Source organism: Oreochromis niloticus, linkage group LG22, assembly GCF_001858045.2.
Source record: "Oreochromis niloticus isolate F11D_XX linkage group LG22, O_niloticus_UMD_NMBU, whole genome shotgun sequence".
Classification (NCBI taxonomy): Eukaryota; Metazoa; Chordata; class Actinopteri; order Cichliformes; family Cichlidae; genus Oreochromis; species Oreochromis niloticus.
The window spans coordinates 14094422-14116221 of NC_031985.2; the positions used below are offsets into that span (position 1 = coordinate 14094422).

At 40.0% G+C, this 21800-nt stretch overlaps 3 protein-coding genes and 1 long non-coding RNA gene across 4 annotated transcripts; 2 read left to right on the plus strand and 2 right to left on the minus strand.

Annotated features, from left to right (window-relative positions):
* The first annotated feature begins 251 nt into the window (after positions 1–251).
* On the plus strand, positions 252–2382 carry cldn35 (claudin 35). The gene has a single exon (XM_003447176.4). The coding sequence runs from the start codon at positions 1430–1432 to the stop codon at positions 2117–2119; it is 690 nt and encodes a 229-aa protein (XP_003447224.1). The 5' UTR covers positions 252–1429; the 3' UTR covers positions 2120–2382.
* Positions 2383–3232: 850 nt separating this feature from the next.
* On the minus strand, positions 3233–6209 carry airim (AFG2 interacting ribosome maturation factor). The gene is made up of 4 exons (XM_003447175.5): positions 5761–6209; positions 5319–5498; positions 5125–5243; positions 3233–4614 (listed from the first exon to the last, which is right to left on the minus strand). The coding sequence occupies exons 1-4, from the start codon at positions 6027–6029 to the stop codon at positions 4574–4576; spliced, it is 609 nt and encodes a 202-aa protein (XP_003447223.1). The 5' UTR covers positions 6030–6209; the 3' UTR covers positions 3233–4573.
* Positions 6210–6264: 55 nt separating this feature from the next.
* Positions 6265–10584, plus strand: cdca8 (cell division cycle associated 8). Its single transcript, XM_005452736.4, has 11 exons — positions 6265–6390; positions 6717–6809; positions 7335–7463; positions 7744–7784; positions 7888–7963; positions 8051–8118; positions 8233–8315; positions 8453–8551; positions 9192–9321; positions 9692–9778; positions 9923–10584. Exons 2-11 carry the CDS (start codon positions 6719–6721, stop codon positions 9956–9958), a joined length of 840 nt encoding a protein of 279 aa, XP_005452793.1. The 5' UTR covers positions 6265–6390; positions 6717–6718; the 3' UTR covers positions 9959–10584.
* Positions 10435–16401, minus strand: LOC112843568 (uncharacterized). The gene is made up of 2 exons (XR_003216005.1): positions 16012–16401; positions 10435–14379 (listed from the first exon to the last, which is right to left on the minus strand). It is a non-coding gene; the product is annotated as an uncharacterized LOC112843568 (long non-coding RNA).
* Between the last annotated feature and the right edge of the window lie 5399 nt (positions 16402–21800).

Below are 21800 nucleotides of genomic sequence, written 5' to 3' on the forward strand. Positions count from 1 at the left end.
GTGTTGTCTTCTTTAAAATTCATGTAATTACGTGTGGTATGGAGCAATACAGAGTGTGTAATCCCCATTGTAGGAGCCCACTCCATGTTGTCTTTGTGTTAGCTGATCCACCTACAGACACCGCTCCATCCTGAGTTTGCCCATGCCTCCCTCCCTTTTGTTGTCTCACCCTCTTTTGCCCTCTCCCTCTCACTCGCCTCTTTTATTGTTTTTTTTTTTCTGGGGTTCAGTGGTGCTTTCCACAGGTTGGACATCAGAGGGGATGAAAGTAAGGGGGAGGGATCTTACGCTTCACTTACCCAGAAGTCTGACTTTGCGGGCCTGATTTCTTATTTATACCCTTGTTAGATCTGGACTGACCCATCTGGGCTGCACTGCTACTAAAGGAAGTGGCTGGGGGAGGGTGACGCTGTGCAGCAGCTGAAGCCTGAAGTGGCCTCATCAAGGCTTGGACCCCAGCGCCATATATTGTCAGCTAAGAGACACTTCAGCTGGCAACAGCAGCGGTGTCTGAAGATAAATTCTGCAGGTTGTTTTCTACAGGAAAGCTGTTCTTTCAGAGGAGGAAGATTACAAAAACCCGCTGCCTGTGAGGCTTAATGTGGATTTTGGATTCTTTGGAGGGAAAAGGAGGCTGGAGTACCCTCTTTAGGTGGATCACGGTTTTTATTTTATCCATCCCTCTGGAAGCATAAGGAGTAGACACTGGCTTTCGATGACCAGGAGGTAAAAAGCTACGCTGTTTTATTCTGTGTAATCGAGAGTCACTATATTCAACCTCCTGTGAAAGGATACACTCATAGCATCATCAGTAGCCTTGGATCCAGGTATCAGGTTATATCAGTCTGGTCCATCTAGGTAAGGCTACACCAAAACCAAGAGTGACACTGAAGTAAACAGCAGCTCAGCAGTCCCGAGTTAAAGGAAAAAGAAGCACTTCCTTGGAAAAGCAAAAAAAAAAAAATCCTGGCAGAGCTCTCTCTCTTCCACCAGCCCTGCACTGTAAAGCCTGATTGATCCCACATCTGCGGGCTGCCACAGGTGGCTGCACAGGTATTGGCTACTCAATAATGCATCGACTCAAACTTGAAAAGGAGGAGAAAGTGCGCGAGCCTCTGATCCCCTGAAAAGCTGGGTGTCTGTTGAGCAAAAGCAAGCAATTACTTCTGGATAACGCAGTGCACTGAGACGCGTGGAAGTGGAAACTGTGAGCAGATGTTGAGAAGGAAAAGAAAAAGAGAAGAACATGACAAAGTGACATTAGGGCAAAGACCATAGGACGCTTGGCCAAACACAAAAGGAAAAGTGAAGAACACTTAAATAAAAACGACTTGGAAGACTGATATTAAGGAAAAGATCTTGTCAAAGAAGCTAAAGACAGGGAACAAATTAAACATTTTAAAGAAGCTTCACATCCAGTTTTTTCATCATGGTGAACACCGGGATGCAGCTGATCAGCTTCACCTGTGCAGTGACCGGCTGGATCATGGCGATCGCTGTCACAGCCTTGCCTCAGTGGAAGGTCTCAGCCTTCATAGGCAGCAACATCCTGACCTCAGAGATCAAGTGGGAAGGGATCTGGATGAACTGCGTCTACCAGACCACGGGCCACATGCAGTGTAAGACTTATGACTCCATGCTGGCTTTGCCTCCCGACATCCAGGCAGCCCGTGCTCTTATGTGTCTGGCCATCTTCATGGGCTGGCTGTCCTGCACTGTGTCCTGCTGCGGCATGAAGTGCACCACTTGTGCCGGGGACGATCGCCAGGCCAAGGCGGGTATAGCGCTCTCAGGTGGAGTTCTCTTCATTTTGACAGGCCTGTGCGTATTAATTCCAGTTTCCTGGACTGCCAATACAGTCATCCAGGATTTCTACAACCCCAATGTGCCTGTGATGCACAAAAGAGAGTTGGGCCAGGCTATTTATCTGGGCTGGGCGGCTGCGGTTATTCTCATGATCAGCGGAGCTGTGTTGAGCAGCACCTGCCCACTCATGGAGAGGGGCGGCAGGTACCGGAGGGGCTACATAGGCCGGAGTTTTGCAAATTCACCTGCTACAGCACCAGATCTCCCAAAGCCTATCACTTCAAATAATTTACCACTGAAGGAGTATGTGTAGGAAAGGAAGAAGGAAAGAAGAGCTGATACTCTTAAAAATGGTACAAAGATCATGAATTTTAAGGTATAAATTTAAACATATATTTATGAATACGTATTTTGTAAATCTCTTTGTCATGTTTGTCTTCAGTATGTTGAGATTTGATGTTTTCTGTTGTCTGATTCATAGCAGTGCCTGAAGAAAGCCTTTAGTCTTTGCTGTAACAGTATGACTTGATGATGGCTTTAATGATGGCTTGTGTTTTGAAGATTGCAGTGATTACTTAAGTCAGAATATTGTGAAATAAAAAAAATCTGGCAAAGTGTGCTTAAACAATTTTGAAGTAGTCGTTTTTCTTTGTCACATGTACAGACCCAATATCTGATTTAAAAACATGAGGACGTACATGTAAGCTTTACATTTCCAATGTATCAAACCCCACTGAGCAGTCCTTACCTTTAAGTCTAACCTCGTTTCTTCCCCTCATGTCGTCTTTCTTATCTTTCTCCATCTCTGAGTGAAGTTAGCTCTCTTTCTTTTCTCTCCATCAAATACAGCAGCTGGACCTTCAGCTAGCAACACACTGTGCCACAAACTGGAGACACAAACGGTTTGTGTGTTTGCTGAGCTGATAGAAACTCTGAATTTGAAATTACCTGACACTTAAAAAAATATGACTCCCTTTATTCTTGCTTGTTTTCTGTAGGGCTAGCTAGATGATGAAATACCCTGAAATAATAACTCCCGTCAGATCCGTTAATCCAAATTAGAAAATACATCTGTTTAAAAATGTAGTAAGTAAAAGTAAAAAGTTGTAAGAAAAGTACAGATGCCTCAAAGTTCTACTTAAGTACAGTAATGAAGTATTTATACTGGTTTAAAAGAAAGTATCATGTTTTTCCTTATCTTTAAATTACACTATGTTTTAAGTTTCTAGGGGAATACTTTTTATATGTGTAAGTTGTTAAGAAGTACCTTACTAAAACCACTAAATTAAGTGCTATATACTCATGGGAATGTACATGTATTAATTTGGTGATGCAGTAAATTCTGTTATACTTGATTTTATTCTGCTCTTGAGTCTCGTTTACACTGCTAGATTTGTAGCTAATAAAACAGCACACACACCAAGAATACCTTTTCAATCAATACATTTAATTTCACTTTCACCTGCTGAAAAACTATAGTGCTTTCCACGTCTCCTTTATTACGATGTGGGACAATAACATTTAATTTTTAAATGGATCAATTTTAAAGTCTCAGAGCTCTGATGTGCAGCCATCACCTTAGAAATAAACAGCATGAGTTGTGAGTTATGGCTCGATGCATCAAGGGCGCACTAAGCCAAATAATAATTAATAATTCATGTAAATCTCACAGTTAACTATTTTCAGCAGCAATAATTTTCGGTCTTATTTTTAAAACTATTGCTTTTACCTTATTTTTATCTTCCTTATACATTTTAATCACTATTTTATCATCATCTTCATCTGTTAAAGTCTCTGGAGTAGGCCGCACTCACAGGGATCATTTTGTACTGAAGAAAAGTCACATGACCCCGAAACCAGAGATAACCATTATTTCCAAGTGGAGATTTAGATCTGTCGAGCCGGCAATCCTCGTTGACCTCTCAGGTCTATTTAGCCTCTGACTAAAGTAAAACCCAACCCTAACACTAATCTTAGGTTTATGAGACCTTTAAAAACGAAATATAAGACCAAACTTGTGAGAGAACGACACAGTGAAAGTGAAGTTCAGGTAAGAATGAGCAGTACTACTTACACTGCTGTATTTGAACTAGGTTAACTATGATTTGGACACCTGCTGATACACTCTTCTGAACTGTAGTACCAATAAGAGTCAAGCATGTTCTAAAAATAACGAAACCTTAAAGATGCAGTTCTGTTGTGCAATAAATATATAGATGTATGTGTGCTCAAAATTCTCATACGTACTGGATAAAACATTTCAATCCATCCAAACTGAATTCAAGATAAATCAATACTTTACATTGGCCCCATTATTTGTAAATACTTATTTGTAGTTTTTAGGGCACCCTGGTTTCCCTTCAAAGTAGATCTAGGAGCAATTTAAGTCCACTCATCCATTTTTAATTGCTGATCCTATCTGGGCTTAACAGTTCATCATGGGAGACAGAGTGAAGCAGAACTATTCATACTTTCACATCCAGGCAGCCAATTTACATACAAGTTTGTGTTTTTGGACTGTGGGAAGAAGCCAATGGAACCCCTGCAGGCTCAGGAATAACATGCAAGCTCCACACAAAAACCAACAGTTGACCAGGAGATTTGAACCAGGAGCTTTCCCTGCACCATCGTCCCTCCAAGCGACATTTGTGTGCATCAGTTCAAGTCAATGTGCAGTTAGTTTCAGTCGTTCTTCTGGATCTCTTTGTTCTCATCGTCTTCATTAAAATGCAGTTATATTCACGATTAGGTGAGTCCTTAACCATCTTCACTGCGACTCCACAAAGAAAGACACTTTGCAAAGTGTATCTGAAAAGAAAAGAGAGCAAGATAATTAGTTTAATAAATAACAGTCACTTCTAGATCCATCAGAGCACTGGTCTCTGGCCAATGTGTACTCAATTATTAAAACTGAAATTATATCAAATTAGGTTTTGCTACTTGAGATGAATTTTAAAAGTTTTATGAATACTGGCCATAAAGGTAGGTCCCTTTATGATTGATTATAAGTGATAGAAAAAGAATATTTAAAGACGCCCTCTAGTGTAACAGGAAAAAAGATTAAGTTTAAAACCGTGACATAATATTTCCCTGAATTATGTTTTTACAGTTGTTTTTTAATCTATTGTTTTCAAATCTTTACATGACTTTAGATGTATGCTAGATGACAGTCTGTCAGCACTTGTGTTGTTCTGGATTTAAGTACATTTATAAACATCTTCAGCTTCTTTCAATGTTGAAAGAACTAGTCCATCATACAGCATTAATTACAGATGTGAACTGAATGATATAGTGAAGTACTTGTCATATACATTTTACCTGTGATGTGGTCCTCTGCACTGGGAGACTCCAAGGAGTTCCACCTTTGGGGAGCAGATTCCAGAAGTGAGAGGTCATCTGCTCTCAGTGTTTGAAGCAGAGTTTTCCTCCTCAGGAATCTGAACACAAGAGTTAAGGGGAAAAAATACCAGAATATAACATAAACATCCAAAACTGAAGAGAGAAAAGGATACTGTTGCCGATAGTGACGCTCAGCATCCTGAAGCCACTCGAGCATGTCAGCGACCGACGGGGTGGTGGTTGATCGCTCAGTTACTGCAAGCAGATCTAAACTGTGTGTGTTCTGCTCGTACAGATGAAGGATTGCAGCAACCTGGTTACTGATGGCATCCCTCGCAGACTGGAGGGAAGACCTGAAAGAAAGAGGAAAGGAAAGAAGGGAGGGTGAGATAAAAATTATAGTATAATATATACTTGAAGCATACTCTGAGCAGCTTCTGCAAACTGGTACTAATAAGGTTCTTCTCCAAAGATCCATTTACTTACTAAAATATAAACTGATCTTTTATTACTAAAAAGGGTGTAGCTGTACTCCTTTCCCATCAAACATGGATAGTTTGATGTGAATACCAATAACGCAGCATCCTTATCAGATATAAAAGCCGATTTACTCACATCTTCTCGTTGAGTTTTCCCAGCACTATATCCGTTGCTTCAAGGAGTTTAAAGCGGAGTCTCTCCTCCAGGTCAGGAAAAACTCTGAGCGGTGTGTTGGAGATCTGCACGTTGGACAGTGCTCTCGATTGCTCCGCCAAATTCCCGAGAGACACCATCAGAGGGCTGCACTCGGCTAAAACACTCTTCCATACTTTTTGGTTGCTTTCAAGTGTCGCGAAGCTTTTCCTCAGAGCCTGATGAAGCGTAGCTACCGCAAGCGTAGACATTTCAGCAAACGATTTTAGTACTTAAGTGTCCAAAGGGAAAAATACGAAATACATTAAGTCAGCTTTATGTCTTATTTTCCATGAAGGCGACTTTATGAAAAAATGACTTTTAAATGATTCTTCTCGCAGCTACAGAACATCACATTTCTACCATGTTGCCTGAACCATTTCCGTTCTCTTGATGTAAACACTGACGTTCGGCGCTACGATAGGTTGAAAACAAAGTTGTTGCGACGCAAGGCATATGCGCGTCCTAATTGGCTGATCTGGCGTGTTGGCCCCTCCCCGCGCGAAGATTTGAAAAGGGCTTTGTGAAGGAAGGAAGGCGAGTGTCGAGAACGAACAGGAAAAACACATTTAGGTAATGATATATACTTTAAATAAAGCATGTAAATACATCATATTCTGTATTTACACCTACCAGTAACACATATTGGTAGGTGTAAATACAGCTGTCGAAAATAAGGTCAGAAAATAAGCGTTAACTCAGCTAAAGCTACTCGCTAACGTTAGCTTCACCAACAGTTAGCCGCATGTAGGCAGATTTTTTTTTTTTACTTTCTTTTGTTCCCCATTAAGGGTCATAATGTTAATATTTCATTGTGTCTATCGCGTGTTAATATACCACACTATACTGTACTGTACTAGGCTATATTGTAATGTACTAATATACTCCGTGTCCGTCAGAAATGGCTCCCAGGAAAAGGACTACCAAGCAACGCAAGAATAACCCCAAGACGGCAAAACTGGAAGCTTTTCTGGAGGATTTTGACAGCGAGGGTGATTATTATTACTATTTTTAACTCACCATAGAAATGCTACAGAAATACTCCCTGTTCTTTTTTCGGTTGCTCACTTTAGGAACAACCGAAACAACATTTTCTTCCAGCTCACTATATCCTTAGCATCCTCCTCTGTCTTACCAACCCTCTGCGCGTCCTCCTTCACTGCATTCATGAACCTTTTCCTTTTCCTCCAGCTTCGGAGCTCAATATTCAACACCCTTTGTCCAGTATTTCCACTATCCCTCCTTTGCACATGTTTATGACATCTCAGCCCTGCCTCTCTAACTTTGCCTCCAAACCACTCAACCTCAGCCATCCTTCACATGTACTAATTTCTAATATGTCCTTTCTGGTCACTACCAGTGGAAATCTTAGCATCTTTACCTTCACTCTTGATCCAATCTACTGTCACAAATAACCACTGATGCTAACATCCATCCACCCCACCCTGACACTGTATAACTTAAGCTGAATTGACACTGTATAACTTAAGCTGGACTCAACACTTGTGTTTCTGCAGTGAAGACTAGAGTTGGACAGCTGAAAGAGAAGATAAACCAGCTGCTGAAAGATGTTGACAACAGCTACAACATGGCAATAATTAAGCTCCCCAAGGCTGTCAGACAAATGAACTGGTTGGAGCATTGGAGTAAGTAAACATAGTTTATTGACTAACAAATCCCAAATCTATGAAGAAGAAGTGCTCTTGAGCCACAGAGACTTTTACAGCATTCTGCTCTGATTTTTAAAAAAGCTAATGGTACATTTTCAAAAATCTGTGCATTTCATCTTGAATGAATTTCATTAGTCCTGACAGGCTATATATAGCTTATTACCAAAAAGTATTCTCTACACTGCTGCTCTGTATATAGTGTATATTGTTTTGGTTTTTAAACAGCATTAAATAAAGAACATTTAAATCTCTGCAGAATCTGAGAAACCACAAACACCAGAACTCGATAGTGCAAAGGTCAGTTGATTAGCCTTGTCAAATTATACTTAATATACAAGTTTCATGCTTGTGTAACGATGCTCTGTTCTGCATAAACACTCAGTTATATTTGCATTTATAGAGAAAAGAGGAAGCTGCTCTTGTGGAAAGTGTCGTGGCTAAGGATCATACATCTCTTCTAAAAACAATTGAGAAAAGTGAGTTAAAAGTAGTTTATACATTTCCTATGAAACAAGGAAACCATTTCCCTGTAGCCAATCCAATTTGTTTTGTCCAATCCACAGCATCAAAGAAGAAAGGTGGGGCTACATTGAGCTCTGAGGATGAAAACGTCCCAAGCACAACAAAAAAGGTAATGACTGCTTTTCACACAGTCATACATGAGAGCAACTAAATACAGCTGTTGTTATGCAGGATACTCTGTTTGCTTCTTTTGTGGTGTTTTAAATGCTTGTTTATAATTTAGGGGAGAACTACCAGAAAGCCCCCGACTAAAACAAAGAGGGCAAAGGCGCTGTCGATCAGCAAGCAGAGCTCCACCATCAGACGGTAAGTTCTTTTACTTTTTGTATTGTTCTTTTTCTTTCTTTCTTTTCTTCTTCTTTCCTCCCTTTCTAAAAACTTTTGGAATCAAGTTTGGTAGCTAATAAATGTGATGCTAACACATTGTCATTGTTTGGATTCAGATCGAACAAGAACCCCCTGATTACTCCTGCCAGAAGCTTGCTGGATTCTTCTTTGATGATGGGACCCACTCCTCTTATTACCCCCCGCTTTGACCCAAGGTACACCTTAGAATTATACTGTGTCACTCTAAAGATGGTGTTTCTGGCAATAGCAATTAGTGTTCTAGTTGATTGAGAGGGGAGAAAACGTATTTATAAAATGGTTAAAAAAAGGATTCAAAATTGAGCACAGATGAAGACGGGTCAGATTTATATTGTGCATAAGAAACTAGACTCACATACTGGTCAGGTTAGTTTGCTGTGTGTGGATAACATTAGCAGTGCACCAGTCGTCCTCACAGGTTGACATCTACACCTGTCCTGAATGTGGTTATTCAGTGCAGCTCACTGAAGACTTCTGCAGTGTTGTGTCTTTATATTCAGTGTTTTATTACTGAGACATAGTACTGAGACATTTTTACTAGCACAAATTCATTTACAGTTCATGCTGAATAGATAGTGATTCTGTGAAAACATGGGCAAACAGACAAACAAGTGCTCAAAGTATTGTATTAAAGCTCAGGCTTCTCGTTAAAGCAAAATCTCTGCTCTCATAGAGCTGTAAGTGGATCTAATGTCTTTGAGTGTTAGAAAGTGTGCGGGGACTGGAGACTTGCTGTAATCTGGCAGACCGTGCTATTTACTCTGCAATGTTGACATTCCCTACAAAGAAGGCTTCATATTACTCACTTCACCTCAGGCTTCCCAAGACCCCCGCAGTGAGAGTTCCCCGCCACAAGGAGAGGGTCTATAGCATTTCAGTCAACGGCTCTCCCATTGCAGCAGGAAATGAGGATATTGTCATCAATGTTCCCGTTGGGAATGGAGAGGTGAGTGCACATTTAGTCAGGCTCAGAGCTTCAGGTACTATTGATCAGTCAGTTGTTTAAGAAATGATTTTAACAAGGCAGCAGAGGAAACAATATTTACTAAAGAAATTTAGACGTCTATTTTCAGGAAGATAAAACATTGAATACTTTGTTATATGCGGTTTATTGAAAATGAGCTTAAAGATGCATTAAATTGGCTTTCAAGTCTTCTGCTTTCATGTTGATTTTATACTTATGTTGATGACTGTTTAGTTACATTTGATGACTTCATGGCTTTTGAGTAATTAATTGTCTAACAAAACTCTGGATTAGAAGGCTAATTCTCAAAAACTAATTCACTAACACAACTGTCCTTCACATATTGATCCAGAGCATTCAACTGCTGGCCAGTCAGATGGACTCAGTGGATCTGTCACTGCTGGACGAAACCGCCATGAGGAGCATTCGGCAGCTGCAGGTAAATTAACTCCAGCAGGACAGCGTTACTTGCACAGTTTCATCAGCTTTTCGTCACTGTTTTGTTGCAGCTTTAGCCAAATTTTGATGTGAAATATTTGCATATGCTTTGATTCTCATCATTTATTTTTATTTTTCCCAACAGAATCGACTCACAACATTGTGTGGGACATCAGAGTGACCAAACAGTCTCCTGCAGACTTGTACTATACTTTTTTTTTTTTTTTAAAACACAAGTTTATCTCTATTGTAAAGCTTTCATTCTTCTCCTACAATGTGGCATGTTTTTTTTCTTTTTCTTTTTCCTTTATACAGATTATACTTTAACAAATACTTTAGGATACAGTGTAAGGTTAATATTTGTTGTGCTGGACACTGTTTTCTTGAGACCCTCCACATTCACTGGAATTAATCTATTAGTTAAATTGTTCATTTCATTGTATTCACATTCTCCTAAATTATCCCTTTACTTTAAAATGTAATTTTATGTAGTTTTAGATGCTTTTTTGTTGCAGGGGAAATTGGATAGATTTTAGTGCTATTCCAGTCTTTTATTCCTGGCCAGTCTGGATTTAACGGATCTTAATAGGACTTGTATGATAATGTCCAACAGAAACATGCAGTATGTGTTTATCAGATACAACTTTCTCTTCATTCTTTTTTTTTTTTTTAAAGTACATTTTCTGATATTATTTGTGTGGTTTGTCATTGCTGCAATAACCCCCCCTCCATGTTTCCATCACTAACCTTGTAGTTACATCATTAGTGAAAATATATACATCGTGTACATCGTGCACTCTGTCTTCATAACTGTGTGATGTGGTTATTTTCTGGTTTATTGGGGTTGTGTATTCTTAAATATAGCAGATGGCATGTTTTAATTTTATCTCAATTATGCCATAATGTGGAAATTCGTTTTTTCTTTCTTTCAGTGGACTGATTTTTTTGACGTTGTATCTGTGCATAGTGACCAGTAGGTGGCAGCATTTCACCACAGAAATGTTTGTCAGGCACCCGAACAGCCTCTGCTCTTTTTTTTGTTTTTGTTTTTTTTTGATTGCTAAAGGAAAAAGTGAGATTTCTGTATCCGATCAAACTTTTATAACTGCTTGTTATTTACTGGTAGTAAATTTTTATATGTTTGTTGTTTTTTATTTTATAATCTGTAAAGTTATAGGCGACGATATTCTCTCTTGTATTAGATTACACTGTCAAGCATGATTTATACCGGTGATATTTTTCTACGTCTTTGTTTTCCACTTGTGAGGCTGCAGCTTTGTTGTCAAACCTCACCACAACTTCTCTGTAAGCTACCACACTCCACTTTTTGCTTATGTAAGAAGTTCCTCTTGCCCTTTCCCGACTTTGTTTACACAAAGGGATATTAGTCAGTCACATGATTGCTCTTGGCAGGAAGTGAAAGCCTTTCCTGCTCTTGGCACAGGATCCTGCACTCTGACCTTCGGGGACATCATAACGCTGCCAATTAGAAGCTTGTTAAGCTTCGTTAGGCCTGATGAGCTCATTAGGGTTTCCACCTGGGATGGTGAACTGGGTCAGGCCGGGCCTCACCTTGGGCCCAGGCAGACAAGCATAACTCTTTGCTGCTCGTGGTGGATTCTCATGCATCATATGCTACCAAGGCACAGCATGGGAACTTTGTGCCCCCCAACTGAAATCGGGCCGGGTCTCTTCCATCTGTATCCATCTTATGTACTTTATCATCTCCTGTCTCTTGCCGTGCAAACTGTGCTGCAAAGGTAAAACCAAACTCTGCATCAGTGAAAACGACAGATGTTGTGGTCAACGGTGCGTGCAGTTCAGCTCCCTCGTTAGCAGTGGGCCGAGGCCTCGCGCACCTGCTCTATATATCATAGAATTTTCCTTGTTTTGCCTCTGAATGGATTGGATCCTTTTTTTTATTCTCTAGGTGAGTAGAAAATTGCCATTTTGCATGGATGGCTTGCTTTTCAGTAAGCATGCAGGCAGTGGCGCAGTGACAGGTGCGGTATGGATGGGGCGGATTTTGAGGTCACAGAGCAACACTACTACATAAATCATCCACTGAAATGTTCAGGTTGAGGGATCGGAACCTGAGATAGTGGGAAGGGAAGAGTGAGTGCAAAGATGCTTCAACACAACAAGCAACTCTGCATTAATGCTCAGTCTGTGGAAGTCTAGATTCACCTGCCTTTTACTTCCAAAGAAAGGTACTTAAGAATTTAAAGCAGGCCCATCATATTTATCCTTAGTTTTAGTCATATATTTACTTATACTTTAACAATAGTGAATGCATAAACATGTTCAAACTCGGCTTCAAATAATAAAAAGAATCCCTTTGAGGCTATCTGAGGCTGCTTTAGAAGCTTGGTTTTGGATATCTGTATGATGTCAAAGACAGCAGATATTCCCAGTCTGGTCAACTAAAGCATGCTGGTTTGGTCACCACAGCGGCCTTTTCAATTAACTCCTCCAGTCAGAAGAAAGTTGGCTTAAGGCAGAGGTGTTAAAACCGCTTGTTTTAGACAGTGGATTAACTGAAGGCCCAGTGAATGAAGAATATTTTGACCTTTTAATCATCCAAAGCTACTCTGCAGAGCCCATGCACTGCACTGAAAATACTCATCTTGAAATGGACAGACCACATCCTGTTAAAGGAACATATTTGTGCAAATTTCATATGGAAAACCTTTTTTTTTTGAAAGACAAAGCTGATAAAATTACTGCGTAAATAACTCTGTATACAAAAGATGAAGGAAAAAAATATCTGTTGCTTTAAGTTGCTTAAATCTTCATTTCCATCTTCTCATTTACAGCAAAGGATGAAAAAACATTGGATGCTTTACAGTGAACTACTCTGCGACTGACATGCTGTATGAGTGTAGAGGTGGTGGAGACAGCATCAAAAGTAAAATGAATATTGGCCTTATATGCTATATTGCTAGAAGTATTCACTCACCCATCCAAATCACATAATTTAGGTGTTTCAATCACTTCCATGGTCACAGGTGCATAAAATCAAGTACAGAGACGTGCAGACTGCTTCTACAAACACTTGTGAGAGAATGGGTTACTCTCAGGAGCTCACTAAATTCCAGAGTGGTCCTTTGATGAGATGCCACCTGTGCAACAAGTCCATTCCTGAAATTTCCTCACTGCTAAATATTCCACAGTCAGCTCTTAGTGGTATTATAACAAAGTGGAAACAATTGGCAATGACAGCAACTCAGCCACAATGTGGCAGGCCACGTAAAAGCGGGGTCAGCAGATGCTGAGGCGCATTTATATAGCATGGGGTTGTTTTTCAGGAGTTGGGGTTGGAAGTTCCAGTGAAAGGAATTCTTAATGCTTCAGCATAACAAGAGACTTTGGATAATTTGATGCTCCCAACTTTGTGAGAACAGTTTGGGGATGGCCCCTTCTCACCAGTGCACAAAGCAAGGCCCATAAAGACATGGATGAGTGAGTCTGGTGTGGAAGAACTTGACGGGTCTGCACAGAGTCCTGACCTCAACCTGATAGAACAACTTTTGCGATGAATTAGAGCTGTGACTGCGAGCCAGGCTTTCATCACGGTCATCATCAGTGTCTGACCTCACAAATATGCTCCTAAAATTCCCATAAACACACTCCTAAACCTCAGGGAACCTTCAGGGAAAGCCATCCCAGAGAACTGAACCTGCTATAGCTGCAAACGGTGGGCTGTCATCACATTAAACCCATTGAATAAGAATGGGATGTCACTCAAGTTCATATGTGAAGGCAGACAAGCAAATGCTTTTTGCAGTACAGTGTATTTGTTGGGTCCATGGTGTAATGCTGTGTATATTAGTCAGTTGTTTAATAACACGTACACGTCGTGCTCCACAAGATGTTTTTACCTGTCTCTTTGTCCTGGTGTTCCTCTTAAAACCCCATCCCCCACCAATCCAGCATTGAAAGCTTAACCTCACCCACCTAACCTCCCCTTTCCCTTTCTCATTTTGCATTCCTAAAATCCGTTATCATTAAAATGTGCCTGACACATGGATGTGGCATATTCCTCAACAAAGCTGTTTCCTCCCCAAACCGCTGCAGCCGTTCGTTAATTGAGCCCCCAGACCTGGGGAAACTGCCAAATTCCCCGCCAAGACGAATGAACCTGGCAGAACCATGTTCTCCCAGCAAAATTAATTCTCTGGTGCGTCGAGACCTCCTGTAAATCCCATCCGTCAAGCGCTCTGCTAATCGATTTATTCACATGCCCACACCTCCGTCTGCCGCGGTCTTTTATACTGAGCCAGCCAGGGGTCGAGACTCATCTTTTGTTAAGTTGGTTTGTCAGCACAAACCAGAAAAAGTGTCGCTGAATGCTTTGTTATGTCTGCTTCGGTGATGGAGAGTTACGAGGACACAAGCTGATGGTAAAGGGAAGTGGCAGACGGGAGGAAGAGGTAAATGGGACTTAACAGCCCCCACATGATGCATTCTGGGCATGCGTTCATCTGGTGGCCAGCAGGGTCCTGATGGCATTTTGATGGGCGGCCTCTCCGTCACTCAGGCACCCGCAACGATGGGCAGGGTGGAGAGGAACATCTGCTGCCAAAAAAAAAGAAAAAATTCCTGTGGAAAGAAAATAACAGGATACCCTGAGGAGAGGCGGGAAGTTAATGCTGTTTGCTGATTGCACAGAGACAAACTTTTGCTTGAGAAGCCTCTTGATGGCTTTGAAATTCAGATATCTATTTGCACTAAATACGAAAACAAGACCTAAGCATTAAACCCATTCTGCCATTTAGAGATAGAAAACATTTTTACTTGTATAGTTATCAAGTGCTTTCTCATGCTAGGGTGTCAGATACTGCTGTTCTGGTGTTGCAGAGGTGTGCTTTGGCATGGATGCCCTGGCGCACTAGTAGTGGCATTATTGGACAGTGACTGTGCTATTTAACTCATCAGTGCCAGGCCAGCTCCAACTCTAACCCTAACTCTACACAGTCAGAATATCACATTTATCCTTCATTGTTTTCTTTTTCATTTTATCAAATGATTCGTTTTTGACCAGGAAAACCACATGATGTTTTTCATAGGGAATTTAAAAGTAGAATGGGAAGCCGAGCCTTCAGTTTTCAGGGCCTTCGTCTGAGGAACCAGCTCCTAGTTTGCACCTGAGAGACGGACACTTTCTCCACTTTAAGATTAGGCTTAAAACTTTCCTTTTTTATAAATCTTGTAGTTGCAATAGGTCTGGGCTGATAGGGGATTCCCATGATGCACTGAGTGTTTCTCTCTATTAAAAGGGAGTTTTTCCTTCCACCTGTCGCCAAGCGCTTGCTCAAAGGGGATCGTATGATTGTTGGGTTTTCTCTGCATTATTGCAGGTCTTTACCTTAGAATATAAAGTGCCTCAAGGTGACTGCTCCTGTGACTGTTTTCTTTAGTACAAAACAGGGTTCTCACTAGTAACCCTCAGGGGGTTAAAGAGTGGCATTTAAAGATTGTTGGGGTGCCAGTAAATTAAATCAGTTTGTAAGAGATTGTGATTCAACCAAGCTTTATTTTGCACTTTTCAAGCTTTATTTTCAGTCACTTTTTAATTTCACATTTGCAAGTTGGTTAGGTTTAGACATAAAACTAGTTAGTAACATTAAGCAAAAGATCATGTATTAGGTTGATAATCATGCTTTTGAAAAATGACACTTGCCCGGTGCGTTTAAATGTGGTGCCAATGGGTTTATTACAAATGTCCATATTTGTCAAGGTGAGAGTGTGACCTGTATCTTTTTTTTGTAATACATCAGATGGGACAGACAGCAAAGCCACAGGACAGCTTGTATTTATATGTAAAATGTCAGAAGGGCAGTAGTTGAACCCCTGGCAATGATTTCAAGTATTAGAGCTGAAAGTAGATCAAAACAATTGAACCGTGGCCTCTGGAACCATGTGAAATTTCACTTTGAGGTCCTGTAGGAGCAGTTTTCATCATAATGTTATGTCATAGTAGAGTAGCTGTGTAAGCAGTTAACATGTCTGTTGAAGTCTAAAATATAATAGCAATCACTGTCTATGCCATAAAAGCGAGTGAAATATCAGATATTTTCACTTAAACTATAAAAACTGAATGAAGGGGAAAAGCCAACTTGAACTTCAAATGTGAGTTGAAAGCAGCTGGAAGGAGAAATGGGATCACATCAGCGGCAATGCGTATAACCATGTCGATGTTACCCCCTAAGTAGTTATATTATTAATACTCACGGTTAAAAGCTTCTGATGTTTCCAATTTTACAGATGTGTAGATCAGAAGGTCAAAGACTTATGATGGCATCTTGCACCACTTTAACAACCTGCATACAGACAAAAATCACAAAACTGCCTTTGTGGTATAGCTCCTGCTACAGAAGATGCCTCCAGGACGGCAGTTTGCCCTTATAAAACACCACAGCACTCAGAGACTCTCAAGAAGTGAATACCTTTACACTATCAGAGCTGCTAATGAGCAGAAGTGTAATAACATAAAGTCTGTCAGATTTCAGTTTAAGTGCTGTAGGAAGTGGAGCTGTCACTTTGTAACAACTGGAGTTAAAAAAGCAAACGCCTAAGTGTAAACAGCTGAAGTGCCAGGTAATGTCTAAGCTCCGAAGGCGGTTGAACTGTCAGCTGAAGAGTAAAGTCTACACTGGAGACGTGTTTATGTAGACACTTTGTGTAAGAGATAAGAGCAGTCAAACTGTCATTTGTCAAGCCGTGCACTCTGAATAGTTCACGCGTCTCGTGCTACTTTATGTATAGAAAGTCAGCAGCTGAATATTTGGTTAGTACTGAAAGAGGCTGAGATGTCAGTTGAAGAATAAGACATGATGCTAGCTGATTAGCTATTCAAAACCATTACAGTTTTCTGTGTGGATGTTGTACTTGACTTGAGTCAACTAAGCTTGATTGGAAAACCTGCAGGAGATACAGTATGTATTTATCTGCTGTTAACTCGTTTTTTCTTTCTGTGACATCTTTAAAAGTGAAAAAAAAAGGATCTAAAACTGTTGAAGTATTTCCTTTATCATCACATGAATGTAACAACTCATTATTGGTTATTATGTTCCTACATTTTCACTTTAGTGTACCTGTACCTGTTGTGTTTCTGTATTGCAAATAAATACAAAACTTTGTTGGGAATTTCTTGCAGTAAATAGTTTGACAGTCAAGGGCACAAACTTACACCTCCTTATTAGGAGGAGTCACACGCTAATGGAGGAGGCACTAACCTGTGCTTTATTCTTTCGTTCATTCCTATGCTGGACCTGGCCTGAGCAGGTTGAAAACAAGCTTTTCTTATTTGGTTAGAAGAATATGAGATGCAAATACCAGGAAGGGCGACAGAGCAGGGATGAAATAAAGTGAATTCTCACCCCATTCATTACCTCCATCAAAGAAAGAAAAAGAAAGTGACCATAAAATGAGTGGTGGAGCAATGGCCAGGATTGCCTTTGAGAAATAATTAAAGCCTCTTTGCAATGCTCCCCAGCCTGCAGGAAAAATCCCCATCTTCTGTATGGTCTACAATTGATGTTTGGTTTACCAGCCCCTCTGTATAAAGCAGACCTTCAATAAACTATATCACCCAATTTGTGAGAGTAATGCAGCCCAGTGCGGTCCTCAATTAGGTATAAATGACACAGCAAATTGGAAAATTAGGGGGAGAGGGAAGGATAATTTGCTCCAAAACAGACTAAAACCAATTTATTAGGAGACTGGGGAGGAGACAAAGGGTCCGTTTCTGTCCTCCAACAGAAAATCCTGCTTTAAGTTCAGATGCCTTACTGTTCACCTTGTCACAGGTTGTGTTTGAATGCTTATTTTATCAGTTAGTATGACTCATATGTATTGTTTGGGAGAACAGGTTGCACTAATAGATGATGAGTGAGGAGACTGATGAGTTTGATCTTATATGTTAGTGCAAAACAATACCGTTAGACAAATGTTAATCAAACTGGATACAAATAGCTTCGGCCACTCGGCTCAGAACAGCACATAATGTTTACAGCAACTAAAGGTCACATCACAGGATAGTGATGACATATGATGTATACTGTCAGCAGATACCATAGACTGTAAATAAATGATGTAGCTTCCAGGTGGGAACAAAAGCAAATGTGGAAGTGTCTTAAACCTGCATTTTTTATAGTGACCAGCAGGGGGTGTGTCTCCTCTAGAAACAAGAAGAAAGCAGTTTTATTGTCTCACTACTTAATTTTTTGTTAAAAATGGCCCTCATTACTGTAAATAATAAGAAAAAAGCAGGGTTTGCTTTAGGAAGAGTCTCCCTTGTGACTGATAAATTGATACCTTACCTTAGAGTCATCAGTATCTCTTGGCATCTCAGTCAGATTGTTGTTTGTCCAGTTTCAAATGTCCAAGATGGCAAAGACTGAAATGCTCAGCTCAAGGCTTCATTAATCAATAGGTGAGGCCAAGGTTTCTAAGTCTGTCTTTCATGTACAGCCTATGGCTGAGGCAGTATTGGTGAAAGTCTTTCGTTGGGATGGCTTAGATTTAGTATCAAACTATTGCCTTTCTGAAAGGACATCTGTTATTAAAGTTGTTAAATCTAAACTAAATAACTTCTGAAGTTAGTGGTGGACTCGGTGAGACAGAGAGTTTTTTATGTTTATATTTTTATGTTTTGACATTTCCTCTATATCTAACATTTAGTAGACAGAAAGCCTTTAAACTTTGATTCAATACAATAAGCCTCCAGGTTTGATACAATGGTTGTTGAGTGGTTTCAATACTTATTTCGGATTAAATGTGTGAATAATTATTGGATGGAATGTAATGAAATTTGGTACAGACATCCATGGTTCCCAAAGAAGGAATCGTAGCATCCATACACCTTTCACCCATCCACCCATCCATCCTATTATTTTCTTATGCTTATCCAATTCAGGAGGTGGCAGGCTCTGTTGCACTAGAGTTGGGTCTTTGAATCATGTTGCTTGGGATCACCGTAAGAAAAGTAAAACTGCAAGTGGAAAACTGAAATACTGGAAAACAGCTTGTGATGTTTCCATTTTTATAAAATGAAACCTTTTCTATTGTCTGGACTCCTATTTAAAACATAATGAATTTTTTTTTCTATTCCATGAAAGTTACAATTTTGGACAACAGCTCCATAGGGGGCCATTCTTTCTGGACTACCTTTCAAGCTTCACATTATGTTTTGAGACCAGTAGTTTTTTTATGAACACATTCTCTGCTCTCTCCATTCTCTGATTGTTTTCAGTTGTTACAGCACGATGGAGCCACATACATAATTTTTCATATTGTCTTGTAGGTGCACAGAGAAGTCATTTCACAGGAAAAAATAGGACTTCAGTGGAATGAAGAGAAAATGTTCTGAAACCTCTTTTGTGAGAAAACAAGCAGAAAAAACAAAGATCGGGCAGTTTCAGCCAAAAGTCAAACATTTTTACCCCCTTCTACATCTTAACTCATATTTTGAGGTTAGGAGAAACACTGTGCGGTGCATCAAACGGTGGGAAAATAAATGAAAAGCCAAGCTGACAGTTTCTTATTGAGTTTTTGGGGACACTCAGCTGCATTTTTAGAGACAGAACAGCAAAAGGAATGGAGCTGACACTCTGTTTGGATGGTTTTCAACTTTGATGCAGGGCTGGGTTCAGAGATTTCATTTCTGTTATTACTTCAGGTTACGTCTAAAAGATTTTCCCAAAGTGCTGCTGTCACAGAGGCCTTGAGATTGCTACTCAGCTATGGGTTTTGCTCTGCGGTATCCCTCTAACCGGTCCCTTATGGGTGATTTTATTAGATGCACTTACAACCAGTATGCCTCCCCTAAATAAACCATATGTGGTATATACTTATTTTATAACACCCACCAAAGACAAAAGTCTTTTTATTCTAGCAGTTGCCAAGTTGGTCAGCCCTAGAGAAAAACCACACTGTGTCTTGTTTGCTCACCACATGCAGACAGTTGTGGCGGCATCTTCTGTCCAGGTGTGTAGTGGATGCAAAAACAATGCTGAGATGAAGTCAGTGCTGATTGTAATGGTGTTATGAGACCACACACACACACACACACACACACACACACACACACACACACACACACACACAGTGGTTCTTGGATCGTTTAAGAAACACCTGTCTCTCTTGGATTCACAGCACCAAACCTACATTATAAAATAAGAAGGGGGATCAATTTGTCTTCATTTCTAGGCTGTCTTTTTATTAGATGCAGTGATGAGTGATATGATTAAGGGGTCTGCTTCAAGAGCTACTGCACATGTGCCCTACTGATTTCCATTTTTCACAACACACAAACACATGGAAGAACACAGCTAGCAAATTTTCCTACCAACAACAAGAACTATAGCCTATCTTTACTGGTTCAAATTCCTTTCTCTCTTTGAGTTGGATACAAATAAATATTTGCTTTTGAATGATCTATTGAAGGTGTTTTTTCATTATCAGTTAAATGTATGGATGAGACAGTTATGTGATAAATTCAAGCAGCGACAATTAATTCTGCTGCTAAGGAATTAAGCCAATGCTAAAGTGCCAAAAAATGCAGTTCCTCTGATCACCACTTGGATAACTCCAAAAGTGAGTCCTCATAGACCAGCAGTCCCCAACCTTTTTTTGCGCCACGGACCGGTTTATGTCCGACAATATTTTCACGGGCCGGCCTTTAAGGTGTTGCGGATAAATACAACAAAATAAAACCAGTACCAGTAGCAAAAAAACAGAAGATTTATTCATAACACATGGGAAAAGATCCAGGGAAACCGAGTTAACAATAAAAACGATTAAAAAAAATAACGATAAAAAACCCGGAAAACCATACATTTCACACCTGAGCCTCAACTCTCGCGGCCCGATACCAAACGACTCACGGACTCACGGACCGGGCCACGGCCCAGGGGTTGGGGACTGCTGTCATAGAAACCAATGTTAAAATATCCAACTTTACAGCAGAAATAGACATGTTTACAGTCAGATACAACCCCCCCCCCAGCTAATTTGAGTCAATGAAATGGACCTCCTGGAAATAACTGGTGTCAAAGGTAGACCCAAATGCAAACTGGACACAAAGTAAAACTTTATCCAAAATCTGATAATAGATTCATGAAAAGGGAACAAAAAGGTGGTGGTGTAGTAATTGATTGGTAATAATTTTTGGCACAGTATGGACCCCTCAGTATCATTTAAGTGCCACAGCCTACTTGAGTTGTCTCTGGCCATGGCCATCCCTTCATGACAACAGTGTACTCATCCTTTGATGGCTGAATTAGGCAGGCCAAAGCTCAGATAATATCAAACTGTTTTTTTGAACATAACAATGAGTTCACTGTACTCAAATGACCTCTACTGTCACTAAATCTTAATTCAGTCGAGCACCTTTGGGATGTGAGAGATTCACATCATGGATGTGGATGAATGCTATCACATTAATACTGCCCCAAATCTCTGAGGAATGTTCCCAGCACCTTGTTGAATCGATATCAGGGAGAAATAAGCCAGTTCTGAATGGAAAATCTAAGGGTCTAAGCCAGCACTACCCAATAAAGTGGCTGGTGAATGTTGAAAAACAAAACAGGATTCCAAAACTCAACATACCAAATACATAAATCAAAGCTTCAAGAATACAGAAAAAACTAAACAGAAACCAGACTCAGATATATCAACGATTAAAGACCAAAGATTCACAATTCAAAACTTAAAAAAAGACATACCCATACCAGATATCATGACAACTGATGCCTTATGCAATGTTTTAATGCAAGTATCTAAAAAACTTTATGTTGTGGTTAACTGTTAATTATAATGATTTTTTTTTATATGTTAGCACTAATTAGCAGGTATTTGTGATGCTAATTGGTAAACACAGTCACTTTGAATGAGACGAAACCCAGTCGGTGACACTGGGCACAGTTTGGTAGCTATCTCAATTTTTAATATCATTTATGGATATTGCATATAAAATATTCATCTCATAGAAAAGTTAGTGTGGTGATTCTTAACTGCAA